Below are 22,596 nucleotides of genomic sequence, written 5' to 3'. Positions count from 1 at the left end.
TAAAATGAGGTCCTGTCTAATGTGCCTTGAAACTCTGAAAATGAAAATACATTCTCTGAATTTAAAAAAATTTTTTTTCTTTTTTTTAAACTCATACATGTATTTTCTTTCTTTCTTTCTTTCTTTCTTTCTTTCTTTCTTTCTTTCTTTCTTTCTTTCTTTCTTTTTTTTTTTTTTGGAGGGAGTTGGTTATTAGGTTTATTTTATTTATTTTTAGAGGAGGTACTGGGGATTGAATCCAGAACCTCATGCATGTTAAGCACATGCTCTCCCAGTTGAGCTATACCCTCCCCCCATTCTCTGGATTTTGACATTTCATTCCCTGCGGTTTGACCATGTTCATGAGTGGTTATCCCCTCTGACTGCATGCTAGAATCGCAGCACGTTTACATCAGTCTTTTAAAAATACTGAAACCCAATCTCCACCCCAGGATATTCTGATTTCACTTTCTGGTTTTCTTCTGAAGTTCCCCCATATGTTCTAAAGTAACAGGGAAAAGTTGACTCTAATCTGGGTTCTCAAACATCACCATGGAAGACTTGTTAAAAACAAAGATTGCTGGGCCCCACCCCGAGAGTTTTTAATTCAGTAGGTCTGGCGTGCGGCCAGAGAATTTGCATTTCTAACTAGCTCTCAAGTGATGCTGACTCAGCTTGGTCCATGGACCATGCATTGAGAACCACTGGTTTAAACAGACCATTTTTCAAATGGTTCTAACATTCCTACCAAGTACAGTTTTCCTGCAGTGCAGAAACCGAAAGACACAGACAGAAATAAAAGATGAAAACTTAGAATAACAATGAAACTAGGTCTGACCGTCAAGGTCAGCCTATTGCCAAAAACTCCAAAAAACTGCAATGACTTTGCATAGTCGCTGGAATTTGGCAAAAAATAAAAAATTATTGGCCTCCCTCTGCTACATCCCTGGGAACAGAACAAGCATGCTTGGATGAAAGATGACTTTTTAAAAAATTGTATATCTTCCCCATTCTTTACACCCTTATTTAAAAACCAGAGGTCTATGGCAATCTGAAAGTTTAAAAACTTCCCTTATTGAATGAATGACATTTTTAAGAAGCTAGTCTGCTAGTTCCCCATTCTCTTAATCTACATACACACACACACACGCACACACACCTCCCACACCTCCCACCCTCATTGCACACCAGCCATATGTACATCTGCATCTAGTTAGAGACAGATTCCTAGAAAACAAATGCTTTGGATGTTTGAGTATAGTGGTGGGGAGGGAGCGTGGAGTGTCCAGCATTGCATCCTGGGAGTTGTAGTCCTCATAAGTTAACATGCTACAGGGAATACAGGCTATGAATTTTAGGTTTTTATATACGACTTCTGTTTGAATTATCTCAGTGCCAGGATTATAGTAGATGAAAGCCTCTTAGACCTGAGGTATTGGGTGAGTAGTGTTCATCAACCTGTTTCACTGCAGAGTTGAGAAAAGAATTTAACTAGGACCTACTTGAAACTTGTAAGTCATGTATGTTGTGTAATACCAGCTGTGGATTTTTTTTTTATTTTCAATTAAAAGTCAAAGCCTCACATTATGGTTGGAAGAAGTCTACCAGAGACTCTTTTATTTTGTCAGTATACAAGCTAATTTTGGAAGAAAGTCTGCAGGAAAAAATTCTCGTTTTCTCTTTCTCTTTCTCTCTCTCTCTCCCTTCGTCCCTCCAACCACAAAAGCAACCAGAATTTTTACAGTGAAAGAAGTTCATATTTGACAGTTTTTCCCTTTAATTTTCCAAATAAGCCTTGAGGTTTTCTAATACCAAATCATTGCAATTAAGTAATTATGATTCCCAGAAAATCTCTAAACTTCTGGTAACTGCTCCATTTCTCCTAATATTCCTAACATATGTTTAACCACATTCTACTTGTCCTGAGTGGGAATTGGTAATAACAAAGCAATGCTCTCCCCTGTGGTACTGGATAAATACCATTTTACTTTAAATTTAAATGTGTGTGAGTTCTAAAATGGTCCCTTGTATATTTTCCTTAGTTTTCAACCCCCTTTCCCTTCCTCCCTTCCTTTCTCCCTCCCCGTCTTTCTTTTTTTCATTCCTTTTCCTCTTTTTTCTTCCTTTCTGGATGATTTATTTTTATGGGCATGTTATACAGTTTATTTTATTTTTTGCTAAGATACCACTTTTTGCATTCTTTATCCTGTTGAACTTGAAATATCATTAATGAATATGGCAGTTATATTTCAGTATATTACTGTGTTAACACAACGTGATATTCTTAATACATTTCACCTTTTATCACTTATTAGGGTATTATATATTCTTAAGTCTGTGGTTACAAACTGAATTTTTTATTTGTAAAAAATTATTTTTATCAAAGTAATAAGTCCCTCAAATGATTTTATTATGACTACGGTGTTGTTTACAGATGGTCCCAATAGAAGGAAAGATTATTTATAGAACGACACTTCTGATTCCAGCACTCTAGGATGAAGTTAAAAGGAGGCTCAGAATGAGGGGTTTGACTTCTGGCTTTGTCATAGGAAACCATTTAAAAGGCAAAATCCACTGGGCTCCAAGGCTGTGCTTGAACATTGACATTATCAGGGGACACACATGTGGAGTCACATTTTCCCTGCTCATTTCAATGCTCTATTTTCAATTCTATTTTGATACCACTTTTTGCATATTTTGATTTTTTATTTCCTCTTTCTCTACAATAGAAGAGGTGAGAAGGATTTCATTCCATTATTCTTGACTTAGAAACCACAGTTTCTTTGGCCAAGATTCAAAATGAAACCTCCCCTCCTCTTTCCTTATGATGTTAGTCCATTAGGAACTGTGTTATGTATGTGCGTGTGCGTGTGTGTGTGCGTGTGTGTATTTAATACCATATTATGTGCTGGATGGTGTTATTATGTATATGTGTACATTTATATATTCATAATATATATAAATTATATATTAAATACTGATTATCCACTCCTGGAAAGTATCTTCAGAATGTCTGCCCTTGGTATGTAAATTTAAACTAATTTCCGCATGAAAATTTATTTTATACTTTCTAGGTCGAAAAGCAAAGTTTAGACATCATAATAACATGTTTGCTATTGTGAGATGCCAACTGGCTTATTGATTTTTAATCTTAAGATTTTATTATTATTATATCTTAGTATAATTTTTGACTTATAGCATATAAAGTAATTACATACTACAATTGAGAATATAATCCTGTCAGTTTTTAGGGGTATAGCTTTTTCTTTTCTTTTTAAGGGTAAGGTTGTTCTGAGAAAAATTACATGGGAAAAGCAGTTTAATTCATTATAGCATCTTTGATTTTCCTGGCAGAATTGTTACTTCTAGCTAACCATACACACTCATAGGTAGCCTCCCAAACAGAAACTTTATACTTTTATTAGTGGAAGATTCGTGCTTTCAGTGAACTAATGAGCTGTTTGGAAGTTTCCTTTTCCAAATAGGCAATTATTTTTGGAACCTGAAACTCAGAAAACCCGTTTTAAACTCAGCAGGTTTATAGTAGGTTGATGCAAAGCCCTGTCTGCCTCTAGTAACAGTAGATTAATTCATTCTTGGTGAAAGAAAGATACTTATAGTTTAAACCTTTTCTTGAATATAACAAATGTAGCCACTAGAAATAATTTTTTTCTAAATATGTGTTAATATTTGTGGTATCTTCTCCCATCTCTTGATTTAACTCCTAACTCTTCGTCAGTTGGGTATACAAAACAGCACTTTTGCAAAAGATTTGGATGGCTGTTTGTGCTTAAGGAATTTGATCTAAACGTCTTGAGATGACCACACATGTGTTACCATTTATTTAATGTTTATTGTCGTACCAATAAAAAGAGATGCCATCACTTGGAGAATCCTGCTCCCTTAAGCTTCAAGTGCATCTGTAAATTTTTCAACCATATTGGTAATTATTTCTGCTGTACTAATTTTTATTATCAAGAATCAAAAACTTTAATGATAAGTATATTGATAGCCTGAGTAGCTGTTTCCTTGTGTTCTGTCTTCTACCCTTATATCTATGCAGACAAGTCTTAACAGTTCTAGTAGTTTGCTCAGTTTAAAGTGGTTTTAGGGCTCACCCAGACGATTCCAGTTCACACACTCCACCTGAATTTGCCTTTGGATCACAGTGCAAAACCTCCCGCCAAGGATTTAGTCATGCATAGTCCACCCCAATATCCGTCTGCCAAATGTAACCAAAATCTACTGAAGAAAATCCAAGCTCATATTATGTTTGGGTCTGTTTTCTCATATTCCACCAAATATTGGCAAGAGAATTTCAAATTTGGTTAAACAACAATATTCAGCTACGTGTTGTTTACAAAAAGCATGTCTGACACAAGATGACTTTAAAAGATTTAAAAATAAAAGACCCTCAGTAAGTAATAAACAACTATACAGGTGAAATAAACATTTCGGATAAACATAAAAAATGTAATTGCATTTATCATCAAAATGCAAGTTAAAATAATAGCATGATTCCACTTTTACCTTCAAATAGAAAAAAATTTAAATAATCATCCATGTTGATGGGTGTGCATTGAGAAGGGCAATTTCGTACACTGCTGGTGGGATATGAATTGGAATTACATTTTTTTAATGATTTGGGCATTATATTTATGGCTTTAAATTTTCACGACTTTAGACCTAACTACTCACCTACTCAAATTCAACTGTTATCCTAAGGAAATAATCAGAACTATATAAAAAATTTATGTAGAAAATCTCATGTCAGCATTATTTCTAATAGCAAACAAGAAGAAACAACCTAAATGTTCATAGTAGAGGAAGTGTGAGATCAATTATGATCTGTCAGTGAGATGTAATATTTTTCATTTATTAAACACCATATTTAATGATTTGGGGGATGATTTAGGAAATGCTTGTGGTATAATGTTAAATGGAAAAACCAAAATACAATATTATGTGGCCAATTCTAATTTTCATTGAGTTAAGGTGTGTTGTGAATGATAGGAAGGGGAGAAAATGTTTATCTAGGTGATAAAAGGGTCTGGAGAAAAGACATGCAAGAGAAAATATTAGCAATTCAGTAGCTTTCTTACAACCAAAGGTTAATGCTCTTCTTTTCAGTGTGGGGGTCTATTGCTTCATATGCACAAATGATTTGTTCTTACTTTTGCAGTGCCTTGTCCAGTAGGAGAATTCTCTCGTTCTGGGTTAATGCCCTGTTATCCATGTCCTCAAGACTACTACCAACCCGATCCAGGGAAGTCCTTCTGCTTATCTTGTCCTTTCTATGGAACCACAACCATCACTGGTGCCAGATCCATCACAGATTGTTCCAGTAAGATGATATACTTCATTAATCATGTAATCCTGTGTTGGAGACTCTTGTCTGTCTCCTTGGTAGCTTCAATTCTGAATATGACTATTTCCAGTGCATTTGGATGTCTGGACGTGTTAAATTGTCCTTTTGAGGTCTTTCTGATGACAGTGACTCCGAGATTCTTAGTTTGGGAATGTTGACCTTGATAACTTCCAAATTTCTATGAGTCTAGAATTTAATGACATATCCCATCCATCTCCACGCTCTCCTTTTTATATTACTAAAATAAAATGTCTGTAGCTTTACACGCTCTGAGAATCAGAATCTCGGCCATGGTGTTTATTTAAATAGAGTCTACTTATTGGCAGTATCTACTATACACAGCTATGTTTTTCAGATGTTTTCCCATTAACTTCATTAGGTTTTAGTTCAACTTTCTCAGCAGCAGAGGAAAGTATTGTGCACCCTGCTTCTCCTGGGCATATCAAGAAGAAGTATGAAGTCAGCAGTCAGGCAAGTTCATTTTATGTTTATAGAATTTTCTCTAAGGGAGTGCTTGGAAAACCATTTGTCATGATATGTGTCATACAGAGGAGAACTACCTGGGCTGAAATTCCAAGTAATCAAGACTCATGAAAATTATCAATGAATAATTACATTTGCTTATGACTTGTAATATGTACTTTCAAAAAATGCAGCATTAGGAGTTCTGGGTACCAGAAATGGGAACTTCTCCCCGCAATGTCTGGCATAGAGGATCGTAGATATGGGGAGTCTTTTGATTCACTAAACATTAACACTTACCATGAGCATAATTCATCATTTCAGTAAGGGCATTTGGATTAGCCAAAGGCAGGGAGTTACTCAACTTTCATGAAAGTTATTTAAATCTTTTTGCAAGCAAGAAAAAAAAATCATTCATTGGAGTAAGTATTGGGTTTTTTTTAAAAATTAAGAAACATAACTCATAAACATAACTAAATTGTTTTCCTTTTTTTTTTTTAGAAACAAGATGAGCCTAGTTTTTGGGGTGATTCATCCATTACTCTAAATGTACCTTGCCCAATGTCATGACAAATTCTTTGGCTTTAAATATTTTTAAGAAGGATAATGAAGTTATATTTCTTATTTTAGCTTCCCACATCTTCACATCCAAACATACTCACTTGTAAGGGCTTTGTAAGTCATATTTGAAACTGAGCCTAATGGACACAGAAATTTGTAAGAACCTCTTGAGCTATGACTATCGACCCTGGAGACATATTTGAATCCACTGGCCAACGTTTTAAAATAATGATGCATGCATCCCACATTCAGAGTTTCACGATTTCACTGATCTGGGTTGGAGTCTGTCCTTAGCATACACTTTTAAATGCCTCAAATGGAGGCTAACATGCAGCCAGCATTTAGGGACACTGCTTGGGTTTATCAGACCTTCACTCAAGTATAACATGTAGCTTTTGTGCCCATTTATGGTACCAACATTATATAAGCAACAGTCCTGCTGGACTCACATGGAAACAGGAACCAGCTTCCTAATGTTACAAACCTTCTAAAGCCCTACTCAGAATTGCTTTGAAATGAATAGTGTTTTGTCTCTGATGAATTTCTTTTCTGCCACTGGTAGGTTTTCCATGAGTGTTTCTTAAACCCCTGCCACAGGGTTGGAACCTGCCAACAACTTGGGCGTGGTTATGTTTGTCTCTGTCCACCTGGATATACAGGTAACACAGGGGAGTGCAAATTGGAATGTATTTAGCATATAGTATCATTGTGACTTGCATTATCAAACTTTGAAACATTCAAAATAAACGATGTAAGATACATTAGGCTGTATCAATGCACAGAAATTTGCTTGAACAAGATAGACCAATAAGTGGAAAAATTATTCATATCTTATGTAAGCCAGTTTTTTCTTTGCACATGTTGGAGGAAGAATAAAGAATCATCTTCTTTATGAAAGAGTCACATCATAATTCACAATTTAAATTGGAATACAACTCCAGAGGCCATGTCCAAGGTTTCATTCTAACACAAATTAAATGCATGACACTCAACATAGAACAGATTGTCCAGCAGAAACATTTTTAAACAAACTCCACTTTCTCCCATTTGCTTCACACAAATGGAAGTTCTTGTAAATAGCCATGGTTTGTTGCTTTATTTCTTTCTGAAAGTTGCACTTAGAAAAACAATATGGCTTTGAACTTGATTATGTAGGAATTAGGTAAGAATTATGTTTTCTTGCAGTTTGATTCACATTCCAATTCAGTCCAGAAATACAATTTCTGAGGAAAAAATGAGCTATAGTTTAAAATTGCAATTTATTTAAAATAATCTCTTGTTTTATTCTAGAAATGAAGTTTTTACATTTTTTGAGTTTTTTGTTACCAGCATGAAGTGTTTTAAATGAGAAGAGTGGTATTTAAATAAAATAATTCACTACAAAATAAGCAAAACAGAAAAGTTGGAAAACAAAGCACAGAAAATTATTTTTTCACTTATTTTGGCTTGTGTGTGTGCATGTGTATGTGTGTGTGTTTCAATTTTAGAAACATTTTTGTCCCAAACAGAAATAGACTCACAGATGTAGAAAACAAACTTACAGTTACCAGAGGGGAGGGGGGATAAATTAGAATTTGGGGATTAACAGATACAGACTACTATATATAAAAGAGATAAACAACAAGGACCTACTGTATAGCACAGAGAAATGTATTCAATGTCTTATAATAACCTATAATAGAAAAGGATCTGAAAAAGAATATATGTATGTAACTGAATCAATTTGCTGTATACCTGAAACATTGTAGGTCAACTATATTTCAATAAAAAATGCAGTTATAATGCTTAAAAAAATTTTGTCCCAACACTCCATAAGAAATACTGATCTTGTCCTAGAATTTTATAAATGATGGTTGAGGAAAGGGCATAATACAGGACAGCGGTTCTCTAGTTTTCATGTAGGTCGGAATCATCTGGAGGACTTAAAACACAGATTGCTGGACCCCAACCCCAGAATTTCTGATTTAGTAGGTTGAGGGAAGCTCTAAGAATTTGCATGTCTGTCACATTCCCAGGGGATTACTGATGCTCTTGGTCCAGGGACCACACTTTGAGACTCCTGGTGTAGGAGAACATGGGTTTCAGCAGAACTAGCTCATAGATCGCATTGTGCACCCTGCGGGAAGATGCACCCCGCTGTAGGACCCCTGGCATATGAGCCGAGATCTGGCAGGATTGAGCACCACCCCGCTTCTCAGCCAGGTGGCCTTGGTAGCAAGTATATAGGAGTTTGTATTTTTCACTTTGGAATGAAGCTAATTCCTGGACCTATTTTATGCTTCTAGATGTCCCTCTTTCTCCTCTACTTCTAACTTGGAATCTTTTGCTGTCTTTTATGTATCCTCATAAGGATATCTTAAATCTATGTAAGAAGAAGTAATATCTTCGTTAAGTACTTAACTAGATGATAGCTCGTCACATATATTGCCCTGTCCTTCACCACCACTACGCCCTATAAATTCAGATTATTGGATGATTACCTTTACATGATCGTGGTTCTGTTTCTGTTGATCCTTTCTTTGGTTGTCCTTCTTGGTTCGGTTTGCATTTTAGGCTTAAAATGTGAAATAGACATTGATGAGTGCAACTCACTGCCATGCCACAACAATGGAGTTTGTAAAGACCGAGCTGGGGAATTCGTTTGCGAATGCCCGCCTGGTTACACAGGTAAGGGGAGCGTTTCTCATCTTTACAAGAGAAACCTTGGAATCATTATAATAATGAGATGTCACCTCACACCTATTAGAATGGTTATAATCAGAAGATAAGAGATAACAGTGCTAGTGGGGACAGGGAGAAAATGGGGCCCTCTGCACTGTTGGTGGGTAAACTGGTATAGCCACCATGGAAAACAACATGGAGTTCCTCAAAAAAATTAAAAATAAAACTACCATATGATCCAGCAATTTCTCTTCTAGGTATCCATCCAAAGGAAGTGAAACCACTGTCTCAAAGAGCTTATCGGCATTTGCATCACTTCTGTGTTCATTGCATGCAGTTATTCAATATTCAATAGCCAAGATATGGAAACAACCTAAGTGTATATCAAGGGATGAATGGATAAAGAAAGTGTGAGATAGATAGATAGATAGATAGATAGATAGATAGATAGATAGATAGCATATATATGTATCATGGGTAATGGAGTATTATTCAGTAAATAATTGAATTAGGCAGAGATTAAAATTTTTCACAAGCATGTTAGCCATGATTTCCAGCTGTCCTGCACTTACACCTGAAGAACTTGCTTGAAAACGATTAGTCTTAAATTACTTTCAGATTTTCACCAGCTCAAATATTCTATGATTCTTTGCAGGTCAACTATGTGAAGAAAATATAAATGAATGTAGCTCCAGTCCTTGTTTAAATAAAGGAACTTGTGTTGACGGCGTGGCTGGTTATCGCTGCATCTGTGTGAAAGGATACATGGGTAAGATGTCTCCATCCTTCCGACATTGTTTTAGCGTCCTGTAAAGCACCACAAAGTATTACATTTACTAACTTTGTATGTATGTAACATTATATATGTTAATGTTAATTTCATGATTTTATAACTGTGCTGTGATTTCATAAGAGAAAGTCCTCAGTTTTGACGAAATTCATGTTGAAGTATTTGGGGGTAAGAGGACATCAGGTCTGTAATTGACTCTCAAACAGTTCAGTAAACAAATACTATGTTTTTGTGAACGTGTGTGGGTGTGTGTGTATCGAGAGAGAGAGATGACAAGAGTTTATATGTTAAAACAAACATTCAAGAAGGAACTGGAGATAAACTGTACAAAATCATATTGCAAATGGATGCTAAATAATATGGTTAAAAATACTTCCCAGCCACAGCCCATAGCATACTATAAAAACAGATAAACAAATTTCTTCTGTATAGCACATAGAACTATATTCAGTATCTTGTAATAACCTTTAATGAAAAAGAATATGAAAATGGATATATGTATGTATATGCATGACTGGGACATTATGCTGTATACCAGAAATTGACACATTGTACCTGGCTGTAAATACATACATACATACATACATATATTTATACTTATAAAGAAGAAATCCAACAAAGAAAATGATCAGTGAAGGAAAGAGGCAAGGTCAAAGAAACAGGAACATTTTGAACTAAATTGCTAGTTTTATTTTTTAACATTATCTCAATTAGATGTTCATTACTCATGTTAGTTTCAGAAACAGGTAAGATAAAAAGAGTGGACTATCAAAAACGCAGTCCTAGAATGATACACAAAAGCCAGAGATTGTTAAAGAATGGATCCCAAAGCAGCTCAGGAGGCCAGCGGCTCTGCAACCTCCATTCGGATGCTTTAGAAGCAGCATCCTCCAAAGGGTCAACACTGTGATTCGTTTTCCCAGGTCTGCACTGTGAAACAGAAGTCAATGAATGCCAGTCTAGCCCATGCTTAAATAATGCAGTTTGTGAAGATCAGCTTGGGGCATTCCTGTGCAAATGCCCACCTGGATTTTTGGGCACCCGGTGTGAAATAAACTTGGATGAATGTCTCAGCCAACCGTGCAAAAATGGAGCTACCTGTAAAGACGGCGCCAACAGCTTCCGGTAAAAAACCAAATCTGACTCTTTTCACTGTTTTTATTTTCTTTCCTGTTCAGTCATTCTTCCGTCTTAACAGAGTATTGCTTTGTCAAGTCAGCCATTCCCAAATTCTAGACCAAGGATAGGGCACGGTAGATCCTGCCCACCGTCTGAGGTTCCAATTCCCTAAGTATTGGAGTAGGGTCTGTAATTTTAAAACAGGCCGCCTCTGTGTTTTAAGTTCTCCAGTGATTCTGATGCACAGCCAGATTTGGGAACCACTGTTTTGTACATGGAAAGTCATAAAAGATGAAAGGAAACAGTTACACAGAAGTAAATACAGAAGCATTATACAAAACTCATTTTTAAATGTTTTACATTTTAGCTGGAGTTTTCCCACTAGCTAAAATGGTAAGGAATTCTGCGATCATACTGTCACAGCCCCATTCTACATTCTGTGACCATGATTTTTAAACTTTTTTTTTAGTTTAGTAACCCTTGTTTCAAAAGAAATCTGAGTGTAAACAAATAAAATAACAAAAGCTAAGCCTTTGTGGTTGAACATAGTGCATTTGTGGGGAGAAAGATTTTGTCTTCCTGAAGCAGCTCTTAGGGTACCAGTAGCATATGGTGTGAAAACCAACATTCTTTTTTAGTGCTATCAAGTTTGCCCATTTCACCCCCTTCCCCTTGCAGGGTCTGTGGCTTCTGCAGTACAAAAGATAGACTAGTGTTGCTTGCAAAAATCTTAGGAAACTATATTGTCCTCAGTATGCCACCAGCTCTGTAAGTTTTCAAAAATTAAAAACAGAAAAAATATATATTTATAATATGTAACTGAATCACTTTGCTATATACCTGAAACTAACATTGTAAATCAATTACACTTCAATAAAAAAACAACAAACTTATGTTTTTTTTTAAAAAAACAAACCATCCCCCAACAAAGAGCCAGGCACTGTCTGGAAGAAATAGGAAGCCAGTTCCACCAATGAGACTTATTTAGTCTCAATATGGAAATGAATTCTTATCAGTGTAGCATCATTTTTTTCGCAGGCATTTTATGTCTTCTGGCATATAGCACCTAATCACGGGCAATGAGAAATTTCCAAATGAACAGCAAGAATTCCAAACTCTCCCGAGGGTACAAAACAATTGATGAATACCAAATTTGTCTAAATCCTGACTAGAGGAAAGGTGATGGTAAACTCTGCTAGTTCAAAAGGAATGTTAGTTGTCACCAAAGTGAATCTTGTCTATGAACGGCTGTCATGATATCAAACAGGGACAGATAAAGATGAGTGAAATTCTAGCCAAAATAGATTTACCATCAAACACAGAGAACTCCGTGAAGATTCCCCCAGTTCCAACTGAGATTTTCTTTTAAACTTCCAAACACCATTTATTCATATTATCACCATTAGGCCAATATCAAAGAGGTCCCCATATAAACATGCTAGTAACAATATTAATTACATTTGTTAAGTCCTTTTTAATTAAAAAATATTTCAGACATATAGAAAATTTCAAAGGATAATAAAAGTCATGCAGTCATCATGGTATTTATCAAACCTTAGCCTTTTGCCATATTTGATTCATATGTTTTGTTTTAAAGAAATAAATTCTAAAGAGAGATTTGGAGTCCCTCCAGTACACATGCACATAAGAGAGATCACATTAGCATTTCAAGTTTTCAGTCTTTTGAGACAATGTTGTCGTTAATGCGGGACTTCTTCTAATGCCTTTCTGCAGCTGTTCTAATTGTTACAACATTTTGCTTTCTTTTAGGTGCCACTGTGCCCTGGGCTTCACAGGGCAACATTGTGAACTGAACATCAACGAATGTCAGTCTAACCCCTGTAGAAATCAGGCCACTTGTGTGGATGAATTAAACGCATACAGTTGTAAATGTCAGCCAGGATTTTCAGGCAGCAGGTGTGAAACAGGTATATATGAACTCAAAGTTACTAATAATGACACACTAACAATAGTGATATAGGAACAATGTCAAATTTTAACTGCACTAAGCACCGCCTTTATACCAAAAACTATGCTAAGCATTTTGTACTTACTCAGTCTTCACAGCCATCCAATAAACTGGCTTGTGTTCTCTCCAAATGCACAGATGAGGAAGTTAAAACCTAGAGATGTAAGGGGGAAATGGAGAAAATCGAATTTAGCAAAATTCTTCATGCTCTACATGCTCGGCATGTTTAGAAAGCACACTTTGATAAGGCGCTTGATTTAGAAGACCAGAGCCCATAGATGTGTGAGGATCAATGCTAAACCGCTTTCTCAGAGCACTGGAGTCTTGCAGCTGCAGGACTATTGTTCTGTTGAGTAGGACATGCAGGATTGGGGCAGAGCTGAACTGCTCATGAAACAGGGAGGAGCCAGAGCCCTGAGCAGGGAGGGAGTGTGGCCCCACAGTTGCCACTCCTTTGCCTGCAAGTGAGTTACTCCACTCTACTGAGCCGTTCCCACAAGCACACACACGTGCTGAGTGTCTCTCATCTTTAACGGCTCCCAGTCCCACCTCTTCTTCCCACTGTTTCCCTGTTCCTCCACTTCCTTTCACTGCTGAGGGTCTTCCCTACCTTAGATACTCACTGATGGTTATTTTATTTTAAAGAATTTAAGAAAAGAAACAGACACACAGCTATAGAGAACAAACTAGTGGTTACCAGTGGGGAAAGGGAAGGAGGGAGGGGCAGTATGGGCCTAGGCAATGAAGATGTGCAAATGATTATGTATAAAATAAATAAACTGGGGAGGGGGGTGTGTATAGTGCATGCTTAGCACGCATGAGGTCCTGGGTCTAATCCCCAGTACCTCTGTTAATTAAGTAATTAATTATCCATATTTTTAAATAAAATAGACTATAAGTATGTATTGTACAGCACAGGGAAGAGAGCCAATATTTTATAATAACTATAAATGGAGTATAACGTTTAAAAATGGTGAATCACTATGTTGTGCCCCTCAAACTTACATAATATTATTAATCAACTATGCCTCAATAAAAATAAAAATACAATAAGTATACAAAATACAAAAGAGAATGATCTACATGTTTTGTGAATGGTATGTATTTAAGTTTGAAACTGCTTCTCAGATCATCACACTTGCTGAAATGAGCTGCTTTGAGGACAGTGCCGCTTACTTTAGACCCTTGAAAAATGCCTCCCAAGTGCCACAGCCTGCACACTTTTCTTGTTTGTTGCAGAACAGTCTGCGGGTTTTAACCTGGATTTTGAAGTTTCTGGCATCTACGGGTACGTCCTGCTGGACGGCGTGCTCCCTTCTCTCCACGCCGTAACCTGCACGTTCTGGATGAAATCCTCTGATGCCACCAACTATGGGACACCCATCTCCTATGCACTTGAGAATGGCAGCGACAATACCTTCCTTCTAACCGATTATAATGGGTAAGCAGAGGCGTCAGCAAGGCCAGGCTGGGACTCAGCCTGGCACCAGGTTAGAACTGACATGGGTGGGGGGTGGGGGGCGGGTGTTCCAGCAGGACAGCCCAGTGAAATAATCAAGTAGAGCATCTGGGCAAGTCTTATAAGAAGGCAAAGTTTTAGTGATAATACCTCATACACATATTGTGTTTTGCTACGTGCTAAGTATTTTCATGTGTATTTCTTCGTTTGAGCTTCACAGTGACTGGAGGAACTCATGCCCCTTTTACAGATGGTAAAGTCAAATTTCAGAGAAACTAAATGCTTTGCCCCACATCTCACACCCGAGGAGTGGCAGAGCTAAGTCTCAAACTCTGGCTCTTCAGACTGATGCCCCTTTATTTACATAGCAGAGTGGCCAAGGGTCAAGGGATTTCAGTGACATTATAGACCCCTGGGAGACACTTGGATTGACTATGAATCAGCCTACAGGTGTGCAGGCATTTTTTTATGTCTTTTTGGATCCATTAATTCCAAATGCAGGGCCCCATCCCTCTGGGCTGTCAGGAGGGTCAACCTCAATTGTTCCTCTGATTTCTTTTGCACTGACTGCTTTTCTTAGATTCTCCCAGACCATCTAAAACCCACAGTTTAACTCTTTGTTTCAAGAGCCACTGTCTTGGGCAGCACCTCCATCTTTGGTCATCTGTCCACACTGCTTGTCACTGAGCTGTCCACTGCCTCAGCCTCGGCAGTCCCTTCAGAACCACAGCTCTTAGCCACGTGTGGGATCCCTGGCAAGGCTGAGAGTTCACCCCTTGAGTCTAGGTAGATTCTGTGAATCACCGCATGGCCTTGGCCTCGTCTCAGATCTGCCCAAATTCGTGGCCTTTGCTACTGAGCAGGTTATAACCCCCAGGGAGCCACTGAGCTCTTTCCTCCCATCAGTCCGTGAAAGTGTCGCTGTTCTGGTGGAAATCTTTCCACTCTTCCACCCGATTCTTCTTAGTGGACTTGAACTTTCAGAAACAAAATCTGAGAACTTTGCAGAAATCTCCCCAGCAGCGGAATGTGTGTAAAGAGAAAGCCTCTATGTTGTACACCAGAAAATAACACAGCATTGTAAATCAACTATACTTCAATAAAAGAGAGAGAGAGAGAGAGAAAACCTGTTGCCTGCTTGAATAGGGGGAGGAAAATAGGTAAACACAGAGGGGAAACAATTCATATTTTTAAAATAACAGTTTTTTAATGAATGTCTTTAAATAGTGGCTGAGAAGATGCTGGAAGTTATTCAGTGAACTCTTACCAACTTTCCCTAATCTTTTCTTTGTCTCTATTTGCTTTTGAAGATATTTCACTTTTAACCTCATGTTAACTTGGACATTTCTGTAAGCGGCATGGTTGTTGGAACCTTCCTGTGGTTAGTCAGCTTTGTTTAGTTCCCCGTGTTCTTTACCTTGGAGTGACATACTCGGTCTGCCACGTGACTGCCTGCCTGGCAACCAAGAGACAGGGCTGACTTTCTGTGTGATCTCGAGGTCTGTTCCTAGTCGTAGGGACATACATTCCAGAGGAAGGAAACCAGCCTGCCGTTTGCATAACTCTCATGCCTCCCATTTCTTGACTCACATTCTCCAGAATAGACGGTGAACTGTCTCAAACTGGACCGACTTCCTTCAGCTCATCCTAAGACTTTTCCTGATCTCTCAGTGTTTTACGAAACAAACCAGTTTTCAGTGAGTTACAATAAGGGGTAATTAGGAAATCAAATCTGCTTCTGTGAAATATGACTAACTGGAGAAAAAGAGGGGTTTTACACGAAGGGCTCTACCCACAGAAAAAGAAAAAGAAGAAAAAGAAGGACATTTGTAACGTGCCCCACAGATGGAGTTGCAACATACAACTGATGACTGTTTCCCCCTGGAATCTTTCCACAGCTGGGTTCTTTATGTGAATGGCAAGGAAAAAATAACAGACTGTCCCTCCGTGAATGACGGCAGTTGGCATCACATTGCCATCACTTGGACAAGTGCTGATGGAGCCTGGAAAGTCTATATCGATGGGAAATTATCTGACGGTGGCGTGGGCCTCTCTGTTGGTTCGGCCATCCCTGGTAGGTCCTAGCCAAAGGAATGTATTTCCATTCAGTGCTAGAGGTGGTGGTGCTTTGATGAACATCAAGGTCGCTAGCTCTGTTGTCTTTGGTTTCAGACCAAGGTCGAGAGTTATCTCTCCCATTTAGTACCCCCTGGTTATCCAGACTCTGAATTACTCAGGTGACCTGTGTGACTCTGTGTAAGAAATACCTTTGGGATCTATATTAAGACCACCAAGAAGCGTGCTGAATTAACAATGGGTGGTTACTAAACTCTCTTCCAAGGAGGAGATTAACTGCTGGTGTATTTCTGTTAGTTGGTGGTGTTTGTTTTGTTTTAGGTTTGGTTTGATTTTGTGATCAGAATACACAGTATTCAAGTAGATCCAGAATCCAGGCTGAAACACTGCTGTTAGCTATCCATCTTTTATGCCCTTTTTCTGAAGAACTTAGACTTCTCTTCTAAAAATACTTTTAAATAAATATTTAGAGAGTTTAGTTTGAAGGCATGCAAAAAGTATTAGGCGACCCAGGGTCCTCTGCCCTGTACCTGGCAGTAAGCCTGCTCTGTCTAGGTCCTTCTGTGACATGTGTCGTATGAGAAGGAATGGTCGGAGATTCCCTGCAGTAAATAAGGTAACATTTCAAAGTGTTTCTACAGGAAGTGGCATTATCCTAGGAGGTGGGGTGGTGGCTTCTTTTTGTGTTTAATTCAGAATATTTTTGTTTTTAACTGTCGGTTCTCTCGGGTGGTGAGATTGCAGGTGGCTTTTATTTTTCTTCTTTATTCTTTTCTGATATTTTTATAATGCACATTTATTTCATTTATGGTCAAGGAAAGAACATTTCTACGTTTAAAAAAATCCTAATAGAAGAATGAAAAGTAGGTTAGAGGAAGAGGGAAGTAAAACAAGAAAACTGTAATAGTAGCCACCCAAGGAGATGGTTGTCTGACCACAGCGATAAGAATGAATTACAGCCCATAAACAGTGCAGATCTCCTGTTGACAGACCTTAGTGAATTTAGGTGACCAGATTTATTGAAGAGTCTGTTAGCTGAGAGAGGAATTCTAGAGAAAGGATAGTTCTCGAATCTGGAATCAAGGATGGGTGTAGATTCTATATTTGGTTTTAGACATACTGAGTTTGAATTCTAATCACAAGAATATATGCAGCTAAAAACATAGGGTGGTACCACTTTCTGTCAAATGGACAGAGTTGTTTTTTAGTGATGACATATGACTGGCAAGGATTTGGCACAGTGGATGCTCTTATAGAGTGCTGGAAGGTGTGAAAATTGATCCAGACTTTCTGGGAAGCAATTTAGAAACTTTCATCAAGAGCCTTCGAGAAGCCCTTTGCAGGCAACCAGTTCACTAGCAGGAATCAATCTAAAAGAGATAATCAATGATCTGGACAGATATCTGTGTATCAATATATTTATCTCAGTGGTATCTTAGTACCAAACTTGGAAGCAACTCCAATATCCAATAAGTGGTTGTTTAACTAATTAATTAATAAAATTGTGGATAGTGGTACATTCACATAATAAAATAGAAAAGCTATTAAAACTCATGAAATGAAAACATGTTTAAGAAAAAACAAAAAGCAAGCTTCCAACATCATATAAGGTAGGATCCTATCTGGTGTGTTTTAAAAGCTGTCTCACAGACATGTACACACACACTAAAAAAAATTTTAAGTAGTAAAAATATAACTTAGAAAAACACAGAGCTATTAAATGATTATTTCTGGGAAGGAAGACTTCTTTGTACTTAATTTGAAAAATGTCCTTCCATGTGTATGTATTGATTTTTAATTATTAATTTTTATAAATAAAAAGGTACAGGTTGGGAAATCATGAGTGAGAGCTCTGCAGACATCAATTGGCAGGCATGAGATGAGATAGAGAAACTAGCTGAAGGAAGAAGGGAGGAGGCCAGGGTGGAATCCTGGGCGCATGAGCATCTGAGAAGCAGGAAGAGAAAAGAGACTTGAGAATGAGGTTCAAGGAGAACCAGAGAGGATGCTGTCATGGAAACCAAGTGGAATCAGTATTGCTCCTGGCAGGAAACAGGTGGTACACACCAGGAGGGTGACTGAAGAGGTTCATGAAAAGACTATTTTTCAGAGCTGTGTGCAAAGTCAAGAGAACCAAAATATGGTAGTAAAACAGCCCCATGACTAGCAACAAGGGGGAGTCACTGGAGATGGACATGAAGTGACAAGGAGTGGCAGTTGTTGCCAGAACTTAGGCAAACCTGCAGTGATGGAGAGACATCACCCAGCAGGAGCCATGATGTTAGAGAGAGGAAAGCGGCCCTTACCATCTGTTGCCTGGGAGGAAGGTATCCAGGAAATTAACATTCTCTGTCATTCCACTTTCTTACCTCGGGCTGGTCTTTCCGTTGATCAGACAAACAGAAGCTGAGGAAACCAGGTGGCGTGGGTGATCCATAGGCGTCAACCTTTGAGGTCACAAAACAGAGTGGAGAAAGGTGGAGGGTAGCTCTGGAGGGGCAACACAGACCATCCAGTGTGGCAGGAAGGACAGTTTAATAGAACGAAATGGTTCATAGAAACAGGTGATGCAGAGAATTCACCAGAGGTGAAGATGGAAGAGTTTCCATTGGATTTGGCAATTAGGTGGAAACTGGCAGCTGTAGAAGTTTCCTTGGAATTAGTGATAGAACTTTAAGCATTGTAGGCTGAAGACTGAGAAGGAAGGCTTAAGAAAAAGTTGGAGAACAGCTACTGGTCGTCTGTCATGGAGGGCAATTTCCTAGAACAGAGGGGGCAAGATAGGACTTACCTCTCGTGTTGACGTAAAATATAAGCTTATATATGTGTGCGTATATGCAGTTTTATAGTTAAACATTTAGAAATCCAATGTCATATTCTAAGTCCTCTTAGACTGCTTTTAAGTTGCTAGATAAAATCCTGAATTCATCTTACTGGAAAATCACGCTGTGAATGGAGATAATTTCACTCTTCAGTAATTTTCCCTGGTACGTTGATAGAGGCTGTGCCTTCATCAAGTCAGTCCTGTGGAAATAGCAATCAGGCCAATTTCCCTCCTTTTTTTCTCTCCTTCTCTCTGTAGGTGGTGGTGCATTAGTTCTTGGGCAAGAGCAAGACCAAAAAGGAGAGGGATTCAACCCAGCTGAGTCTTTTGTGGGCTCCATAAGCCAGCTCAACCTCTGGGACTATGTCCTGTCTCCACAGCAGGTCAGTTCCATTTTCAGTGCATGACCGTAATGAGGTGCGAAGGTACAGACCTAGTACAAGTGTGCACAGCCTAACGGCGCCGTGTCTCGTTGCATCCCCTGGGTTTTCAGGCTTTACCACCGGTGTCATTTGATGCCATGGTTGTTGACTAAGCCAGACAGAGACTACCAACAATAACTTTCAATGAATCTCTTTTTCAGTTTCTTGGTGATGTTTTACAATTGTATTGGATGTAATCATTTCATAAAATCTTATAATTTAGGAGCTGGAAAGAAACCCAGAGAAAAATACTTCCAAACCATCTGACTAAAGGAGGCAGGAATTTAGGGCTGGCACAAGATCACACAGAGAGAGGAGCAGATGGCCTCGTGTTCAAAGCCAATCCAGTGGCCGGGGTTCAAATCTCAGTTTTACCACAAACTCACTGTGATGGTTTTGAACATGTTACCCCATCTCTCTGAGCTTCAGCGTTCTTGTCTACCAAAGATAAATAGAACCGCATCGTGGAGTTTCAGCAGGATGGAGCAAAGTCCCGCATGCACAATTGAGGTGTTGTCTGGTGCATTGTGAAAGCTTGTTATTACAATGGCAGAACTTGCCTAAACGTCATTTTCTCAGCTCTAGGTTAGAGGTGGGAGACAGGAGACTGGAAACCCTACAACACCTTAACTGCAGAGTTTTAGACAAGAAATTCCATACGTACAATTTCCGTATTTCCAGCAACAATGAAATACTTGGGAAAGGGGAAGATGGGAGTAGAAGGGGATGGGGGAGAGAAGTTTCCTGTTGCCCCTGAAATCACACCATATATACAAAAGCCTGCTTCTCTCCACCCCGCCCCCCAAATCCGTGAATGTTTCCAATAGGACTAAATTAAGACATAATAACTCTGTCTTCCTGAAACAAGTGAGATTTGTCTAACGATGGGTTTTTAAACTTACAGGTGAAATCACTGGCTACGTCATGCCCAGAGGAACTCAGTAAAGGAAATGTGCTAGCCTGGCCGGATTTCCTGTCAGGAACTGTGGGGAAAGTGAAGGTCGATTCCAAGAGCATATTCTGTTCTGGTTCGTTTCCTTCTTCTCTAGACTCTGCTGTCTCTTGACTGCTCTGGGATTTTCGAGCTCCAGGAGATGTTTGATTCTCTGTTGGTCAAATAGGGTGTGCCTGTCAGTCTGTTGTTTACCTAGCGATTCATTTGCACCCTATCTGCCTCCAAAGAATTTATTATTTTTGTAATTCTCTAGTATATTCTGTATAACAGGGTAAAAAATAATTGTGCAGGAAACTTGGGCACAGGTAAAATTAGAATAATAGGATGAGAGAAGGGATATGGCTAATTTTGTAAATGCCCACTGAAATCTTATCCTCCTGCTTGAGACGGAATGCTGTCTCAGCTCTGTACTTCCTAGCAGGGGCAGGTAAGCACCAGGAGAAAAGAAATGGACTTTATAATCCACCCACTGAATAGTCAAACTCTGAATGATCAAAACCGCCTCCTAAAATTCAATGTATTTAATTAAATAAGTTTCTGAAGATGCCCTAGAATTCATTTTTTGATAACTTATAAGAAAGAATATTTTATGAATTCTAAAATACTATTTTTTCCTTAAAATCATATTCAGCCGACTTCTGCTGAAAGAGAAGTTATTTGTTGACTCAAAGAGTGTTTTCCAGAAATTTTGCCTGCCAGCCATCTGGTTACATGTTGTCTTGTTTTAATATCGATACGAGTGGCTGTCAAATGCTGGTACCACGTGGGATATGAAACCCCTAACCTGGTGATGCTCCTGCTGTGTTACTGACAAGCTCTGAACCTGTGTTCTTTGCCCTCAGATTGTCCACCTTTAGAAGGATCAGTACCTCATCTGAGAACTGCATCGAAAGACTTAAAGCCAGGCTCCAAAATTAGTCTGTTCTGTGATCCAGGCTTCCAGATGGTCGGGAACCCTGTGCAGTACTGCCTGAACCAGGGACAGTGGACACAACCACTGCCTCGCTGTGAACGTGAGCTGCCTTTGTTGGAGGCATTTCAGTAGCTCTTGAAAAACACTGGAACCCTAAGAACACTTTTCAGGAATGCTAGATAAAAGCTACATACTTCATAGTAGACCATATAGCAATTATTCACTGAATGCTTGCTTGGTGGAATGAAGTGTTCTGGGCACCATGAGGGAGGTGGGAGGCGAGGATCCCCAGAATCCACCACCTGTGAATGCGCCCAGGTGGCCCAAGGAACTGGATGGGCGGGAGAGGCAGGTGTAGGGGCTGGAGCCCAACGGGAGATGGGTCGTTGCTGGGTAGGAAAACAGGAAGCCATCTCTTGAGTTGGCTGCGCCCATTCATCCATTTATTCAACACTGTTTAAAGCACCTAGTATGTGCTGGACACGGATCTAAGCTCTGGAAATGGAGCAGTTGGGGAAAAAGTCTCTCTTCTTAATGGAGTTTACATTATAGTAGGAGAAGCAGAAAATAACAAGTAAATATAAAATTATTTGTTTGTAGTAAGTAAGAATGGCAAGGGCCAGAAGGAAAGGCTATAAAAAAAAAATAAAACAGAGTAGGGAGGTAAAAAGTGAGGGGGCTGAGTGGAAGCAAGACTCCTATTATAGATAGGGTCATCAGAAAATTTCTCCTTAGCATCTATTCCTATATAGAGATATGTATGTCATATATTTATCTGTTCCTTATGTCTCTATTCTAACTAGACAGTAAGCTCCCAAAAGCAGGAATTCTGTCTGTTTGGTTCATTACTGTAACCTCAGCACCAGAACAGTGTCTAGCAGGTAGCAGGATCTCCAGCAATATTTTTTAAGTGGATGAATTGTGTGCCTACCGTGAGCCAGACAGTATGCAGGATGCTCTGGGCACAGGTATGGCTATGACCTGCCACCACCCCTAGAGCGTCCTCAGCCTGATGTTGGTGTGCAATGAGACGTTCAT

General features: G+C 38.8%; 1 protein-coding gene across 1 annotated transcript in view; it reads left to right on the top strand.

Moving 5' to 3' along the window:
• SVEP1 (sushi, von Willebrand factor type A, EGF and pentraxin domain containing 1) overlaps window positions 1-22,596 on the top strand; it is a 159,735-nt gene that overhangs the window by 93,880 nt on the left and 43,259 nt on the right. The window contains exons 19-30 of the mRNA XM_072959895.1: window positions 5,162-5,323; window positions 5,727-5,818; window positions 6,933-7,029; window positions 8,924-9,037; window positions 9,687-9,800; window positions 10,745-10,946; window positions 12,711-12,868; window positions 14,149-14,350; window positions 16,267-16,442; window positions 19,527-19,651; window positions 20,595-20,718; window positions 21,488-21,658. Of these exons, the coding sequence (XP_072815996.1) occupies window positions 5,162-5,323; window positions 5,727-5,818; window positions 6,933-7,029; window positions 8,924-9,037; window positions 9,687-9,800; window positions 10,745-10,946; window positions 12,711-12,868; window positions 14,149-14,350; window positions 16,267-16,442; window positions 19,527-19,651; window positions 20,595-20,718; window positions 21,488-21,658 (1,737 nt within the window). The remainder of the gene's footprint in view (window positions 1-5,161; window positions 5,324-5,726; window positions 5,819-6,932; window positions 7,030-8,923; window positions 9,038-9,686; window positions 9,801-10,744; window positions 10,947-12,710; window positions 12,869-14,148; window positions 14,351-16,266; window positions 16,443-19,526; window positions 19,652-20,594; window positions 20,719-21,487; window positions 21,659-22,596) is intronic.

This window comes from Vicugna pacos, chromosome 4 (assembly GCF_048564905.1).
Source record: "Vicugna pacos chromosome 4, VicPac4, whole genome shotgun sequence".
Lineage (NCBI taxonomy): Eukaryota > Metazoa > Chordata > Mammalia > Artiodactyla > Camelidae > Vicugna > Vicugna pacos.
This window is presented reverse-complemented; position numbering and strand designations above follow the sequence as displayed.